Source organism: Colobus angolensis, unplaced genomic scaffold, assembly GCF_000951035.1.
Source record: "Colobus angolensis palliatus isolate OR3802 unplaced genomic scaffold, Cang.pa_1.0 Scaffold58, whole genome shotgun sequence".
Classification (NCBI taxonomy): domain Eukaryota; kingdom Metazoa; phylum Chordata; class Mammalia; order Primates; family Cercopithecidae; genus Colobus; species Colobus angolensis.
Window position 1 is genome coordinate 10373958 of NW_012119376.1, and position 15991 is coordinate 10389948.

Below are 15991 nucleotides of genomic sequence, written 5' to 3' on the forward strand. Positions count from 1 at the left end.
AAGGACTTGCTTCGGGGCCTGACATCCAATCAGTGTTTGAGCAATGAACAGTTCACAGTGTGAAGTTGATAAAATCACACGCACAGATGCCTTTTGACGATTTTAAAGGGCTATGAACACATACGTAAGTGGCTGTTAGTTTTACACACAATTATCCGTGTCAAGTAAGCACTAGAAGTCTGTGAAACATTCAGCCACTCTCTTAGTTCTGAGTTTGGAGACTGGAATGCCCTCTGAGAGTGTCAGGTGTCCTCCCACGTTCACTGATTGGCAAAGGGGAGATGGGGGCTGGGAAGGGGGAGGCTCACTTAGGAGTCCAGACAGTGGTGGGGACAACCTGAGTGCTCAGTCGTAAAGAGGAAAGGCAGAATTTTTCCTTGCTATGGCTGGAACAAAGGCACTTTTGATGCTGGAAAACTTCATAGATGGAAAATTTTTACCTTGTAGCTCATATATAGATTCTTACGACCCATCAACAGGGGAAGTGTATTGCAGAGTGCCAAATAGTGGAAAAGATGAGGTGAGTATATGCACTTAAAGAAGACCGAAATGTGTTTAATATGTTGGCCAATTATGGGTAACAATTTTCTAAAAGCAGAGGCAGTTGGGGGAAGATGTAGGATTGTTAAACATGATAGAAGGAAGATTTGAGTTCTAAAAAGATTTTCCTTGTAACTGGACTGTGTGATACATAGAACAAATCTCTTACTATATTCAGAAGTAAGTCATTTTTCTAGCCAACCTAACACAGCCCTGTGTGCAGTTCTTTTTTTTTTTGTAATTCTCGAACATTTCCTAATCAGTGTCTAGTACAAAGTATTATTTGTAAGAGTTATCGCGTTGTTAAATATTCCCTGTTCTTCACCAAGCACTGCTTAAATTTACCACTATATCTATGGAATTTTAAAAAATGTGTAGCGTTACAAAACAAACAAACAAGCAAAAAACTGTGGGCTTTATTTTAGATTGTCTTCTCATAATTTCTCATGTCTTCAAAATACCTAGTAAAATAAAATCAATCATCTGAATGATGAAACTCAAAATCAAATTCCCATATATTTTTGGAGTTAGAATTAACAGCATCTTTTTTCTTATTCAAAGTGTTTAATGGCATATGCTTTACATTTTTTTAGCGATGTAGTATTAGTTTTACTTGGAGTATTTTGTAAAATATTTGAGATATATTTGATTAGCTATCAATTATTGCACTGAGAATGTAAATATATCTGAAGTGGTAAATGTAGCTGATGTATATATAGTCATCTAATGCCTTATGAATTATAATTTATTATTTTTAAGGCACAAAGAACTAGATTATTTAAAATATAATTATAGCCTTCATATAAAGATATATATTCTATACAAAGTTTTTTTTGAAGAACACTGCTATTTTTTTTCTCTTTTGTTAATACTTCAAAGCTGTCTTGCATTTAAAATAAACCTTTAGACTTAGGGATTAATGTTTGCAAATGTTGGTTAATGCATTGGTTAAATTATAATCTGCAATTTTGTTTGCTTCAAATGACCTAACACAGCTCTGGGAAATCCAGCTTTGTGTTTTCCACTCTTCCTTGTTTGCCAAAGTGAAGTTAAAAATGACAAACATGACAAATTCAGCTGAAATATTTCCTGCAGTTAACTGCTCATACCTTTTTAGAAAATAGAGTGAGGTATGGATGCACTAGCTAGTAGAGTAATAGATATGTTCAATTTCTCAGCAATCCAACTTCCAAATATCCTATCTGATCCTATAAGTCATAGTTTTTTTCCGGCTTGAAAAATATGGTTACCATACAAACCGCATGTCCAATTTCCCAAAACATCACCCAGAAAAATGTTGCTGATGCTGCTAACAGTGGCTCCCATTTATTCAGCTTTTGCTATGTGCTTTGCAGTCATTAAGCTCTTTTATAAAAAAATTAAAAAATTAATACATAATAATTGTACATCTTTATGGGCATATGCGACATTGTGATACATGCAGACAGTGTGTCATGATCAAATCAGGGTAATTAGGATCTCCATCACATTAAACATTTATCATTTCTTGGTGTTGGGAACATTCCAAATAGTTCTTCTAACTATTATGAAATATACAATAAATTATTGTTAACTATTGTCACTCTACTAGAACTTATTCCTTTTAACCATATTTTTGTATTAATTAGCAAACCTCTATCCTCTCCTCTACCCTTCCCAGCCTCTGTTAACCCTAATTCTACTCTCTACCTCCATGAGATAAACTTTTTTAAGATTCCACATATGAGTGAGAACATGTAATATTTGTATTTTTGTGCCTGGCTTACTTCACTTAACATAATATCCTCCAGCTCAAATTGTGTTGCTGCAAATGACAGGATTTTGTTCCTTTTTATGGCTGAATAATATTCCATTGTGTATATATACCATATTTTCTTTATCCATTCATCCGTTGATAGACATTAGGTTGAGTTCATATCCTGACTATTGTAAGTAGTGCTGCAACAAACATGGGGGTACAGGTATCTCTTCAGTATACTGATTTCCTTTTCTTTGGATAAATTTCCAGTAGTGGGATTGCTGGATCATATTGTTGTTCTATTTTTAGTTTTTTTAAGAAACCTTCATATGTTTTCCATAATGGCTGCACTAATTTACTTTCACACCAACAGTGTATGTGTCTTCCCTTTTTTATGCAGCTTCAACAGCCTTTTTTATTTTTTGTTTTTTAATAATAGCCATTTTAACTGGGATGAGATGATAACTCATTGTGGTTTTGACTTGCATTTCCCTAATAATTAGTGATGTTAAGCATTTTTTATATACCTGTTGGCCATTTCTACGTCTTCCTTTGTGGACTATGTATTTAGATCATTTGCCTATTTTTAAGTTGGATTTGTGGGGGGCGGGCTATTTAGTTGTATATGTATACATAAAAGCTCAAGCTCCTTATATATTCTGATTATTAATACCTTGTCAGATGGATAGTTTGCAAATATTTTCTCCCATTCTGTAGGTTGCCTCTTAACTCTGTTGATTGTTTCCTCTGTTGTGCAGAAGATTTTTAGCTTAATGTTGTTTTATTTATTTATTTAATTTCCTTTTGTTGCCTGTGTTTTTGAGGTCTTACCCAAAAAAATCTTTGCCCAAATCAGTGTCCTGAAGTATTTACCCTGTGTTTTCTTATAGTAGTTTCAAAGTTTTGAGTCTTAACATCTATCTAAGTCTTTAATCTGTTTTTATTTGATTTGGTGAGAGATAGGGGTCTAGTTTCATTCTTCTGTATATGGTTATCCAGTTTTCCCAGCACCATTTATTGGAAAGACTATCTTTTCACCAATGCATATTTTTGGCAGCTTTATAAAAAACAAGTTGGCTGTAAATGCATGGATTTATTTCTGGATTATCTATTCTGTTTCATAGGTCTATGTGTGTGTTTTTACACCAATGCCATGCTATTTTGGTTACTATAGTTTTGTAGTATATTTTAAAGTCTGGTAGTGTACATTCAGTAAGCCCTTTAACATGGCTTATCCAAAGAAGCAAGTTATAACAACCTAGAAGTCTCTATTATGATCCTTATTTTACAGAGGACAGTGCTAACACTCTCATCTCTGATGCTTAGATCCATTGGTATGTGCACATGTGTGCACACACACATGCACACCTGTGTGCATAGCACATTTGCATTATAGCATTGCAGTTATAAGCACATACTAGAGTCAGACTGCCTGGTTCAAAGACAAGCTGCACCACTTGGTATCCATGGCCTTGACTTAGAGCTGAACTTCTGCAAGGCTTAGTCTCCTCATCTATAAAATGAGGATAATAATGATATCTACTTTGTAGTGTTATTCTGAGGATTAAACAGACTAATATGTGTAAAACCCTTAGTGCTTGGCATATAGTAAATGCTTTCTATGTATTAGCTTATGCTAATATTATTGTATGTAGTACATTAATGTATATTCTATATTACGTGGACATAAGATGTGCTATAAGGAAACTTAGAAAATATGAATGGACTTGAATTTTCTGAATAGCAAAAAGATCAGATTGTTACATTGAGTAGGAATTCATGCACCTCATGCTCCTCTTGTTGGCTGGCAGTGGGGCTTCCTCATGGCTGCAGCTAGTGGTGGAGGAAACTAAAGCCATCTCTTCCCCCATCCTGTCTACAGGTCCACATCCGAGATTGTTTTTGAGGTGAAGCCACCATATTTCTAGAACTTTCTAATTAAGATGAGAATCATTTTAAACCTTACTTCAGCTCAGCTAAAAGTGACTGTATTAGTTTGTTCTCACACTGCTATAAAGATACTACCCAAGACTTGGTAATTTATTAAGGAAAGAGATTTAAGTGACTCACAGTTCTGCATGGCTGGGGAGGCCTCAGGAAACTTACAATCATGGCTGAAGGGGAAGCAGGCATGTCTGGCGGCAGGCGAGACAGCGTGTGAAGCCCAGGAAAAACTATCATTTACAAAACCATTAGATCTCACGAGAATTCACTCACTATCAGGAAAATAGCCCCCACAAACCAATCACTTTCCTCCCTCGACATCTGGGGATTACAATTCAAGATGAGATGTGGGTTGAGAAACAAAACCTAACCATATCAGTCACTTTGCATGAGGAAAATGAAGGAGGGGTGTGGGTCAGGTTTTGCATGAGGGCTAGCACAGGCTCGGGTGGCTAGATTGCTTCAGGTCAAGTCCTCCAAAAAAGATGCTCACGGCTGCCAGAAGCCTATGGAAAAGGATTCTGAGTCTGAGCCAGGGTGCAGTGGTGGAAGACAGCTGTGATTCTAAGAATTTTTCATGCATGTGAGAAAGGAGAGGAGTGAGACACGGGTTAGGGATTTGTCATCTCTGGAGAAGGCATTACTTAGACATTGCTGGAGAGAAGAGAAAGGCAGAAGAGGACTTGAAAATTATTTTGCCTACATCACATTTTGGCCATGAGTTGATCCTGCCCATACCTTCCCATACATATATTGTTTCCTTTTGTATGTAACTCTAAAAGCAGGTACCCAAGCCATCTGTTCAGCCACAAATCTCCTCTTCCCCAGTAAGGCCTCTTCCACTGGGCAGAATCAGGCAGCAGGCAGAGCAACCTGTGATCCTGGGAACCACCAAAATCTGGGTTTGAGTCCTGATTCTGCCACTTATTAGCTGTGACCTATGGCAAGTTACTTGAGTTTCTGTGTCTCAGTTTTCTCATCTGTAAATTGGGCATAGAAATACTTATTTTATAGAATTTTAAAAGGACTTAAATAAAATAATTTGTATAAAGTATTTAGCATATTCCCTTATATAAAAATTAGTCAATAAATTATGAATATAATTAGTCATTTCAAGTGAAATTGACAATCTGAGGATGTGATTTCACCCAAAATTTCAGACCTTATATGTCAGAACTGAGTTAGAAGCTTTAGAGATTCCACATATCTAGATTAATTTTCTTCTGTAATATATGTACTATATATATATATACTATATATATAATATGTGTATAACATATACATTTTTTTGAGACAGGGTCTCAGTCTGTCACCTAGTCTGGAGGGCAGTGGCACAATTACAGCTCACTACAGCCTCTACCTCCTGGGCTCAAGTAATCCTCCCACCTCAGCCTCCTGAGTAGCTGGGAGTACAGGCATGCACCACCATGCCCAACTAATTTTTTTAAAAAAAAACTTTGTGTAGAGACAGGGTCTCACTATGTTGACCAAGCTGGTCTCAAACTCCTGGGCTCAAGAGATCCTCCCAATCCAGCCTCCCAAAGTGCTAATATTACAGGCATGAGCCATCACTCCTGGCCCACAATATTTTTAAAAATTCTAGTTTCTGAAGTGATTGAAAATGTACATCTGTTAAAATTCAAATAGCTTCTTTCTAATGCTCTGATTACCACATTCAGGATGCATTGGTTGAAATGGAGTGTTTCTTTGTTTCCATGGTACCCCTCCTTTGCTGGTTATGTAAACACCTGTGTCATTTACTTGGTGGGTGGCCCAACACTGGGGCATGCTGAATATTCAAAATTAGGTGTGGGCCAGGCACGGTGGCTCACACCTGTAATCCCAGCATTTTAGGAGGCCGAGGCAAGTGGATCTCTTGCATTCAGGAGTTCGAGACCAGCCTGGTCAGCATGGTGAAACCGCATTTCTACTAAAAATACAAAATTAGCCATGCCTGTAATCCCAGCTACTCGGGAAGCTGAGGTGGGAGAATCACTTGAACTCCGGAGGCAGAGGTTGCAGTGAGCCAAAATTGCGCCATTGCACTCCAGGCTGGACTATGGAGTGAGAATCCGTCTAAAAAAACAACAACAAAAAAATGAGGTGTATGGACACCTGAGGATTCTGGTTTCATCCATCCCCTCAGGAGCAACAGCTTTAAGGTGACCCTCTTTCCCATTTGCTCCTCAAAGATTGAAGCCGCGGTCAAGGCCGCCAGAGAAGCCTTTCCCGGCTGGTCATCCCGCAGCCCCCAGGAGCGCTCGCGGGTCCTGAACCAGGTGGCGGATTTGCTGGAGCAGTCGTTGGAGGAGTTTGCCCAGGCCGAGTCTAAAGACCAAGGTGAGAGTTGCCTCTTAACTGTAACCTGGGACTCAGGGCATCTCTGATTATTCCTGTTACCCCTCCTGGGGCCATCGAGACAGCCCATATGCCTGCTCCTCTGGCAACAGTAGAAGTGGAGAGCAAACCCTCTCCTGCTCCAGGCCTGGGAAGGCCAGGATTTGCAGCTGGCCCACCCCATCTCATTCAGATGGCCAGAGAAAGTCACATGGCTGGACCCAAAAGCTGAGGGGCAAAGAAATATACTCTGTCCATTGGATGAAAGGAAGTACAAATATATACAGCAAAGGGCATGGACATAGGGAGAGATGAAGAACTAGGGCTGATCATGCAGTCTCCTACTCATTCTAAGCAGAAAATTTCAAAGCAAAGATAATTCGAAAAGCAGGTATGCAGTCAGGTTATTTAGGATGTTTTCTTTTTTTTTCTTTTTTTCTGATATGTCAGTCACCATTCCACTCCCGATACATTTTCTGATTTTTTTTCCACTCCTTCCCTGAGGTCAGGGTAATGGAGTAAATATCTGTAAATGTTTGCAAGAATATCTGTTAGGATAAGGCAAGAGTTTTAAAAGTTATATGTGTGCTGTAAACCAAGCCCAAATTAGAAAGCAGCCTGAGTCCAAGCCATTTAAAAAGAAATAGTTCTCTGTTGGTGTTCCTGGCAGGTCTCCCTACATCGCTAAAGAGAACTCAGTAGCAGTCCAGGTAAGCTTCTGCTTCTCTTTCTACTCCATCCAGGAGCTAGGACATGCAGGGCATGTGATGGGCGAGCAGGTGCCACACAGCATCCCGTGCCAGGGAGTTCCCAGCCGCCCTTCTGATGACTCTACCATGTGTTGGGAGGTCATGAAATACGCATTCCATGTGCATGAAAGTGTTTCGTTTCCTGCTGTGCAAATACAACTGTCCTAACACCCATATTTCAGTGCCTTTGTCACAGGTACAAAGCCTGGTGACTGAATTGCAAGAGTTTGTGTGGGCGAAGTGGTAGCATCTGGCAAACTGAGGATGAGAATGATGTATTCAGTCCACAAAACAAAGACTATTGACTCAATTTTAACCCCCCACTTCAGTTTCCAACCTTATACCTAAATATTTTATGGTTTTATCAAACCATGATCAAGTCTTTGTGAGGTCAAGGAATGCCTGCCCCAGGCTAGAAGGAATCCAGGCCGTTTCAGTGTGAGCTGGGCCACGTGGGCGGTGGAAGCTGACGGATAGAGTGTCCCCATTAGCCGATAGTGCTTTATGTTGTTTGCTTCTTACAGGGAAAACCTTAGCACTGGCAAGAACCATGGACATTCCCCGGTCTGTGCAGAACTTCAGGTTCTTCGCTTCCTCCATCCTGCACCACACGTCAGAGTGCACGCAGATGGACCACCTGGGCTGCATGCACTACACGGTTCGGACCCCGGTGGGAGTCGGTAGGTGCTGTTCGGTGAGAGCCTGCCTCCCGGTTATGCTTGCAGATGCTCACAACATTCTATGTCATTGTCCTCAAGGAACAGGCTAAGGAAAAGGAAGAGCTGATATTTTTCTTTTACCTAAAATCCATTGGCCTAAAAAATCTATTTCTAGTTTATTTTCTTTGTGTCAAATTCCCTACTTTTTTTTTTTTAAACAGAGTCTCTGTAGCTCAGGCTGGAGTGCAGTGGCATGATCTCGGCTCACTAGCCACCACACCTAGCTAATTTTTGTATTTTTAGTAGAGACAGGGTTTCACCATGTTGGCCAGGCTAGTCTCGGACTCCTGACCTCAAGTGATCCTCCCATCTTGGCCTCCCCAAGTGCTGGGATTACAGGCATGAGCTACCATGTCAGGCCTCATGTTCTCGACTTATTCCTGGAACATTATCTTGGAAAATCATAGGGAAAAGAATGATGCTAAGAGTAAATACGTAAATTCACATGCTAGGATTTTTTTTTTTTCTACTTATATTTAAAAAAGGAAAAAACAGGCTGGGCGCAGTGGCTCACACCTGCAATCCCAGCACTTTGGGAGGCCAAGGTGGGTGTATCATCTGAGGTCAGGAGTTCGAGACCAGCCTGGTCAACATGGCAAAACCCTGTCTCTACTAAAAATACAAAAAATTAGCTGGATGTGGTGGGGCGCCTGCAATCCCAGCTACTTGGAAGGCTGAGGCAGAGAGAATCACTTGAACCCGGGAGGCTGAGGTTTCAGTGAGCCAAGATCGTGCCATTGTACTCCAGCCTGGGCGACAAGAGTGAGGCTCCATCTCCAACAGCTACTCGGGAGGCTGAGACAGGAGAGTCGGTTGAACCCGGGAGTCGGAGGTTGCAGTGAGCTGAGATCGCGCCACTGCACTCCAGCCTGGGTGATAGAGCGAGACTCCGTCTCAAAAGAAAAAAAAGAGGAAGAGCTATTTATGAGTATTAAATAAATTAATAAGCGTAGGGCATGTAGTATGGTGCCAGGTACGTGATAAATAAGCCTCTACTGAGAATTATCTTACTTCATGCATTCCTTTGCCTCTTGACCTTTGGAGGAACGTGTAAATAAATGTCTGCGATGACTAAAACTTTCCACTAGATGTCATTGTTTCCTCGGAGAAAAAAACAATCTTTTTTTAACTTGTTACATTTTATGACTATAAGTTAAAAGGAAAAATAAATTGGGACATCTCATTGCTTTGGTTCCTTGAAATCTTCAGAAATTATGTTTTCAAGGCATTGTGGAAAGCTCTACCTCCTCCTAAGAAGCGTGCTAATACATTTTGCTGCAAAAATATTTTTAATCCCCTGAAGAATGGATTTTTCAATGGGAAATGTAATAATCTAAGAGGTGCTTTTACTTTCATAGCACAGGCTTGAGGGAAGAGTATACAATAAGGTGAATCAATTTCCTTTCAGAAGGTAGATTTTTATATTTGTGTGTTTTGTGGTTGGAAACCTGGATAGTTTCAGAATATTGCATGGAGACACATTCTAGCTACTGATTACATTATTCATCCAGCAAATCTCTCTGATCAGGATACAAGTGATAATCTAGAGGGAATTTTTATTTAAAAATATTTAGCCAAAATGGATGTCACAGTCCATGCACCAAAGGTTATTGGCTTTACTGATAGGAGGGCCCTCACAAGGAATACTCCGAACCTATTGACCCCCATTTTATGAATAATTATATAAAGCTTGAGATTTTATGTCTCAACCCACAACAGATTTGAAATAAAGGTAAAGAAACATGTTAGAAGAAATAACAGCCAGACAGTTAAAATAATGAGGAAGGAGACGTTTTTGAAAAAGTAAAGCTCAGTCTATAAATCCCAAAATGCCTCACATTCTGGAACTGTTTAGTAATAGGTGACAACGGTTTTTTAATTTTTTATATTTTTTTGAAGTTCCAGGGGACATGTGCAGGATGTGCAGGTTTGTTACATAGGTAAATGTGTGCCATGGTGGTTTGCTGCACCTATCAACCCACCACCTAGGTATCAAGCCCGGCATGCATTTGCTCTTTATCCTAATGCTCTTCCCCCGACCTTCCCCTGACAGGCCCTGGTGTGTGTTGTTCCTTTCCCTGTGTCCATGTGTTCTCATTGTTCAGCTCCCACTTATAAGTGAGAACATTCAGGTGTTTGGTTTTCTGCTCCTGTGTTAGTTTGCTAAGGATAATGGCTTCTACCTTCATCCATGTGCCTGCAAAGGACACGATCTCGTTCCTTTTTATGGCTGCATAGTATTCAATGGTGTATATGTACCCCATTTTCTTTATCCAGTGTATTACTGATGAGCATTTGGGTTGATTCCATGTCTTTGCTATTGCTATTGTGAATAGCAAAGTGCTGCAATGAACATATGCGTGCATGTACCTTTATAATAGAATGATTTATATTCCTTTCACTATATGATAGGTGACAACTCTTTAGCTCTGGAGTTTGTATTGCTGTTGTTCATAATCATGAACCATCAAGAAATGGGTAAATCATATTGACTTCACTCTGTTTTAAAAGGTGCAGTTGCTTGGAATATATTTTAGACTCATTTCCCTGAAGGTGGCTACATATAAGCAAAGCTTGGGAAGAAGTTAGAAGAGTAAGCTAAGTTTCCTGCAGCATGAAGGAGTTTTGCGTTAATAACCCCACTTAGCCAGTCTGCCTCAGAGGGGTGTGCTGTCACAGGCAGTGCTTCTGCTGTCATCCCTTAGCTGGTCTAATCAGCCCGTGGAATTTGCCACTCTACTTGCTGACCTGGAAGATAGCTCCAGCGATGGCTGCAGGGAACACTGTGGTGGCCAAACCCAGTGAGCTGACTTCAGTGACGGCGTGGATGTTGTGCACACTCCTGGGTAAAGCAGGTAATTAGGTGTTGGGGTTGGGGGGCAGGCACAGAGTTGGAGCAAAGCTATATTTTATAGAAGTCTTCCACTCAGCAGCACAATTGATTCCAGTGACGTCTTGGGCTTTGTCTTCTGATCCTTGTCTGGGAAATCCCCTCCACCCACAGGGTTCCCTCATCCTGCTTCCTGTCTTCAACGCCAGAACGGTGCTACTGCAGGCGAGTTCCACTCCCCAGGGTGGGCCACTGGCAGCACAATAGTGACACAGACTTAAACAGCCCCATCAAATCAAAGACACCAACCTGCTCCAGAGAGTCCATTAAAATCTTAAGTTTGGGCCGGGCGCGGTGGCTCACGCCTGTAATCCCAGCACTTTGGGAGGCCGAGGCGGGTGGATCATGAGGTCAGGAGATCGAGACCATCCTGGCTGATATGGTGAAACCCCATCTCTACTAAAAATACAAAAAATTATCCAGGCATGGTGGCGAGCACCTGTAGTACCAGCTATTTGGGAGGCTGAGGCAGGAGAATGGCATGAACCTGGGAGGCAGAGCTTGCAGTGAGCTGAAATTGCACCACTGCACTCCAGCCTGGGCGACGGAGGAAGACTCTGTCTCAAAAAAATAAAAAAATAAAAAACTAAATAATAATAATAATAAAATAAAATCTTAAGTTGGAATCACAAGTTAATCTTGATGACAATAAGAATATTGCTAGGTACACCTATAGTGTGCTTAGCTATAGGTTACCTAGTAGAAGTAACCCGATTTTAAGAGTTCTAAATATACATCCTTCAGTTTTCCCTGCCTTTGGGACCGCTACTGGAAAGCTAATACAGTATGGCCTCTTCCTAGCATATCAAGGTTCACACGTTTGCTCCTTGTTCTTTTTCTGCCAATAGTTTATTGACCACATTCAGGATGCGCTCCTGGTTTTGTTCTGGGGTGTAGCTCCGCACAGGCACAGGCTGGCACTGTTTCAAGGTAGCAGGCGGGAGACCCCAGTAGCCCTCCTGTGAGAAGTCCCCTTCATATAAGGTCATTTGGCCATGTCACCCCACAGCTAGGGCAGGAGTGCTGGGTGGTGGGGACAGACTCACCGTCTTTCTAGCTGAGTCTTTCCTTGCTGCCTTTCAGCTCTTAGAGGGGCACTGCTGGGCTCTCCTGTATCCACAGAATGCCCGGTGGGTAAGAGCTCATGCCTCTCTCCCTCTTCAGAACACCTTTCTTAGAAGCACAGACAGACACATTAACTTCCAGTAAACCCTAGCCAGTTCTTTATTCCACGAAGAAGATGATGGCTCCAAACTGAGGCTGTTTAGGGAACGGCACTGGGCCTTAGGATGCCAGAGTCCTCCAGAGGAATGAGGCCTTCCAGCCTAGGACCCTGGGTTGTCATCTATGGAGATCCCAGGCTTCGAGGTGGAGGGAGTAGGGCGGGGTATATAATTTAAAAGTGCCGACCCTTCCCATGTTCCTCCTCTACAAAAGACCCCACGGTCTAATCCCATTCTTTGTAAAATGAAGTCTGTGGTGTCTGCAAAGGCACGACATATTTCTTCCCTGCCTGGTGACTGCAGGTTCCCCAGAGTGAACTAGGCCTGGGGCTTCCCCTCTCCTGGGACTTGGAGGCAGGGGGGGTGCCGCAGAACCGTGTTCCCTGAACTGCTCTCTCCTGAAACCAAGCACGTCTGGTTCAATGATGAGTTATCTTTCCCAGCTGGTCTGTCCTGAATCTGGCCTGCATGAGAGTTTCTGTTTCCACCTCTGCACAGCATTGATCTCATTTCTTGTGGACTAATAAGCCCATGAAACTAAGACAACCCTTCTCCTCTTTCCTCCATGGGCTGAAACTTCCTCCCCTGACAAATATAGCGTGTCATCTTCACCTTGCTCCTCTCTTGAGCCCTCGGTTTCTCCACTGGGATTGGGAGGAATGTGAACCACCTCTGTGTCATCTGCTTTAGAGTAATGTAAGAGAAGCTTTTAGTAGGGGAGGGAAAAGCGAAAATAACTAATTCATTCTGGATGTTTAAAGAGTTAACTCCTCTAGTCCTGGGCATTTAAACAGACTTGACGGATAACCTTCCTTTGAAATAAACTCATTTTTAAAAGGACACAGTGAATACTTCTGTGGGATTCCTGGAATAGTCATTGTTTCTTGGGGGCATCAAATATTTGCCCTAATTTCCAGAGTGCCCACTGACCGCATTTTCCTGGCCCTTCCCATTAGCTGTGTGGGGTGGTGGGGTGGGGGATGTGTGTGTGAGGGTGTGTGTGTGGGGGGGTAGGGAACGTGTGTGTGTGGGTGTGGGACAGGGGATGTGTGTGTGTGTGAGGGTGTGTGTGTGGGGGGGTAGGGAACGTGTGTGTGTGGGTGTGGGACAGGGGATGTGTGTGTGTGTGAGGGTGTGTGTGTGTGCTCTATTTAAGCCTAAAATTCTTCTTGTTGCCAGCCTGCCAAGCCCCTGCATTTGAGGGGTTTCTTTCTAGTCTGTTCTCGTCTGTTCCTAACTTGTCTGTTAGCCACCTCCCCTGAGTTTTGCTAAATTGTTATTTGTCAATTAAACTGCTTTCCTTCTCTTATCACCAGAATCTCTTCAAGTTAGAGGGCAGATATCTTGAGAAAAATTCCATTAATTTCTGGATAAAACGTCAAAATGGTACTGGGAAATAATGGCCAGCCGACATTAGCATCCAAGCCCAAGGGAATGTAATCAAAATGTTAATACCATCGAGGGGAAGGCAGTTCACTGCCGCATGGGCTCATTTCACCGTGGGGATAAATATGCAGTGCTTCTGCATTCTCTCTCACACTCGGTTAAAATGCTACTGTGGGCCGGACGTGGTGGCTCATGTCTGCACTCCCAGCACTTTGGGAGGTGGAGGTGGGCAGATCAGGAGGTCAGGAGATCAAGACCATCCTGGCCAACATGGTGAAACCCCGTCTCCACTAAAATACAAAAAAATTAACCAGGGGTGGCGGGTGCCTGTAGTCCCAGCTACTCAGGAGGCTGAGGCAGGGGAATCGCTTGAACCTGGGAGGTGGAGGTTGCAGTGAGCTGAGATAGCGCCACTGCGCTCCAGCCTGGGTGACAGAGCGAGACACTCTGTCTCAAAAAAAAAAAAAAAAAAAAAAAAAAAAACCCAAGAAACTACTGTGAACATTAGCAGTGATTCCATTCATTTTTTGCCTTCAGGATTGATAAAGTCTAACAGTCCACCCCCTCCTGCCCCACACCCCATTCACCCACATGCACACCCCATCACTGGTGGAGATGCTGGGCCCCGCCCAGGAAACTGTGGGAAACTTGTCCTTGTTTCATCCCAAGGGAGAGCCTCTCCTTCCACACTTTTCTTTGCCCCAACCCAGAGCCGGGGTGCTCTCACATGGTGCCAGCCACTCGTCTGACAGTGACCTACAATCTGGGACTGACCTAAGTTAGATTTCAACAAATGTGCACATTGGGTACAGAGATGCAACACTTAGGCCAGTCCTGAGAACTGCCTAGACACAGCGTGATGATACAGAGGACTTTCTTTTTGGACATTATAGAGATGATTTTCTTTTTAAAACTTCCTCATTCATGAACCATTTCTAATTTGAATAATGTACACTAAGCATTCATTCACTCATTCATTTACGTAACAGTCATTAACCTGCTGGCTTTGCTGCTTACTGGTTGTTATTCAATCTCACTTTGCCTCAAATTGCTTCCTGGTGAACTAAGTGTAATGAAACTACCTGTCTCCTAAGGCTGTTGTGAGGCCTGAAGCGTGTGAGTCACGGATAGCAGTGGCGAGCCCACAGTAAGCGCCCTATCTAATGTTTGCATTTACTAGTCTGAGTTCCATGTGCTATCAACTGAGAATCATAAGGTTCGTGCATTTGGAAAGGAGGGTTTTATTTCTTGTAAAGCATTGCAGCCTGCAGACTGGCCATCTTGCTGGCTGGGAAGCGTAGCCTCTGCCCAAAGTGGAGAACAAGTACTTGGAGGAGGGGTAAAGGGAACAGAAATTTTCCTGAGCAGGGTGGCTGAATATTCATGCTCAGTAAGATATGGGAGGAGTCATGAATATTTATGAAAGGGGAAACAGGTGCACGCACAGGAGAGCTTCATGTGTCTTCACTGGATCACCTGCTCAAAAAGATGGTAGCCTTAGCATGTTCTGAGGGTGGAGTTTTTGGTCATCTGACGTCAAAAGGTGAAGCAGAGGACATGAAAACCCTCACGACATACCCTCGGCAAGTTGGCCAAAACCAGTCCAGAGATGGTGGTCAGTTTTTAGGAAGGGATGCGTTGTGAGACTGGTGAGCTGCCACATCCAAACTGCAAAGAGAGAGGAAAATTTGGTTGCAGTTTCAGATGGTTAGCTAAAGGTGATAAAGGAATAGGTTGTCCATTTCTTGTTTTTTAGAGCTGGTTTCTGCTTACACTCAGGAAAGAATTCTGGTTAAAGATTAATAAGAAAGGGTCATACTATGGCATGTTTGACCTCTCATCCTATAATGGCTGGGAATTCCGTTTTTAAGGTTTCTCTGGTATCCCTTTGGCCAAGAGAGGGTCTATTCAGTGAACTGGGGGAGCTTAGGATTTTATTTTTATTTCTCAATGCCAAACTAGGCTGTGGCACAGAGTATACAATGGAGAGCAAAGAACAGATACTGTTTCTGCCCTTAGCTAGTGTACCTTCTAGTTGTGTGCAGACAATGAACAAGTAAGTCCAGAAAACACATGGATAGGCCGGGTGCAGTGGCTCATGCCTGTAATCCTAGTACTTTGGGAGGCTGAGGTGGGCAGATCACTTGAGGTCAGGAGTTCGAGACCAGCCTGGACAACATGATGAAATCCCCTCTCTACTAAAAAAATATAAAAATTTAGCCAGGCATGGTGGTGCATGCCTGTAATCCTAGCAACTTGGGAGGCTGAGGCAGGAGAATCTTTTGAACCCAGGAGGTGGAGGTTGCAGTGAGCTGAGATAGCGCCACTGCACTCCAGCCTGGGTGACAGAGCGAGACACTCTGTCTCAAAAAAAAAAAAAAAAAAAAAAAAAACCCAAGAAACTACTGTGAACATTAGCAGTGATTCCATTCATTTTTTGCCTTCAGGATTGATAAAGTCTAACA

The 15991-nt window shown here is 42.5% G+C and overlaps 1 protein-coding gene across 3 annotated transcripts in view; it reads left to right on the forward strand.

The window, feature by feature from the left end:
* Positions 1 to 313: 313 nt before the first annotated feature.
* ALDH8A1 (aldehyde dehydrogenase 8 family, member A1) overlaps positions 314 to 15991 on the forward strand; it is a 32401-nt gene continuing 16723 nt past the window's right edge. For 2 of the 3 annotated variants that reach the window (XM_011962118.1, XM_011962120.1), the window contains exons 1-4: positions 314 to 520; positions 6415 to 6562; positions 7833 to 7988; positions 10733 to 10882. In XM_011962118.1, coding sequence (XP_011817508.1) covers positions 383 to 520; positions 6415 to 6562; positions 7833 to 7988; positions 10733 to 10882 — 592 coding nt within the window. In that variant the 5' untranslated portion in view covers positions 314 to 382. The remainder of the gene's footprint in view (positions 521 to 6414; positions 6563 to 7832; positions 7989 to 10732; positions 10883 to 15991) is intronic. The other variant, XM_011962119.1, reaches the window with a different exon arrangement.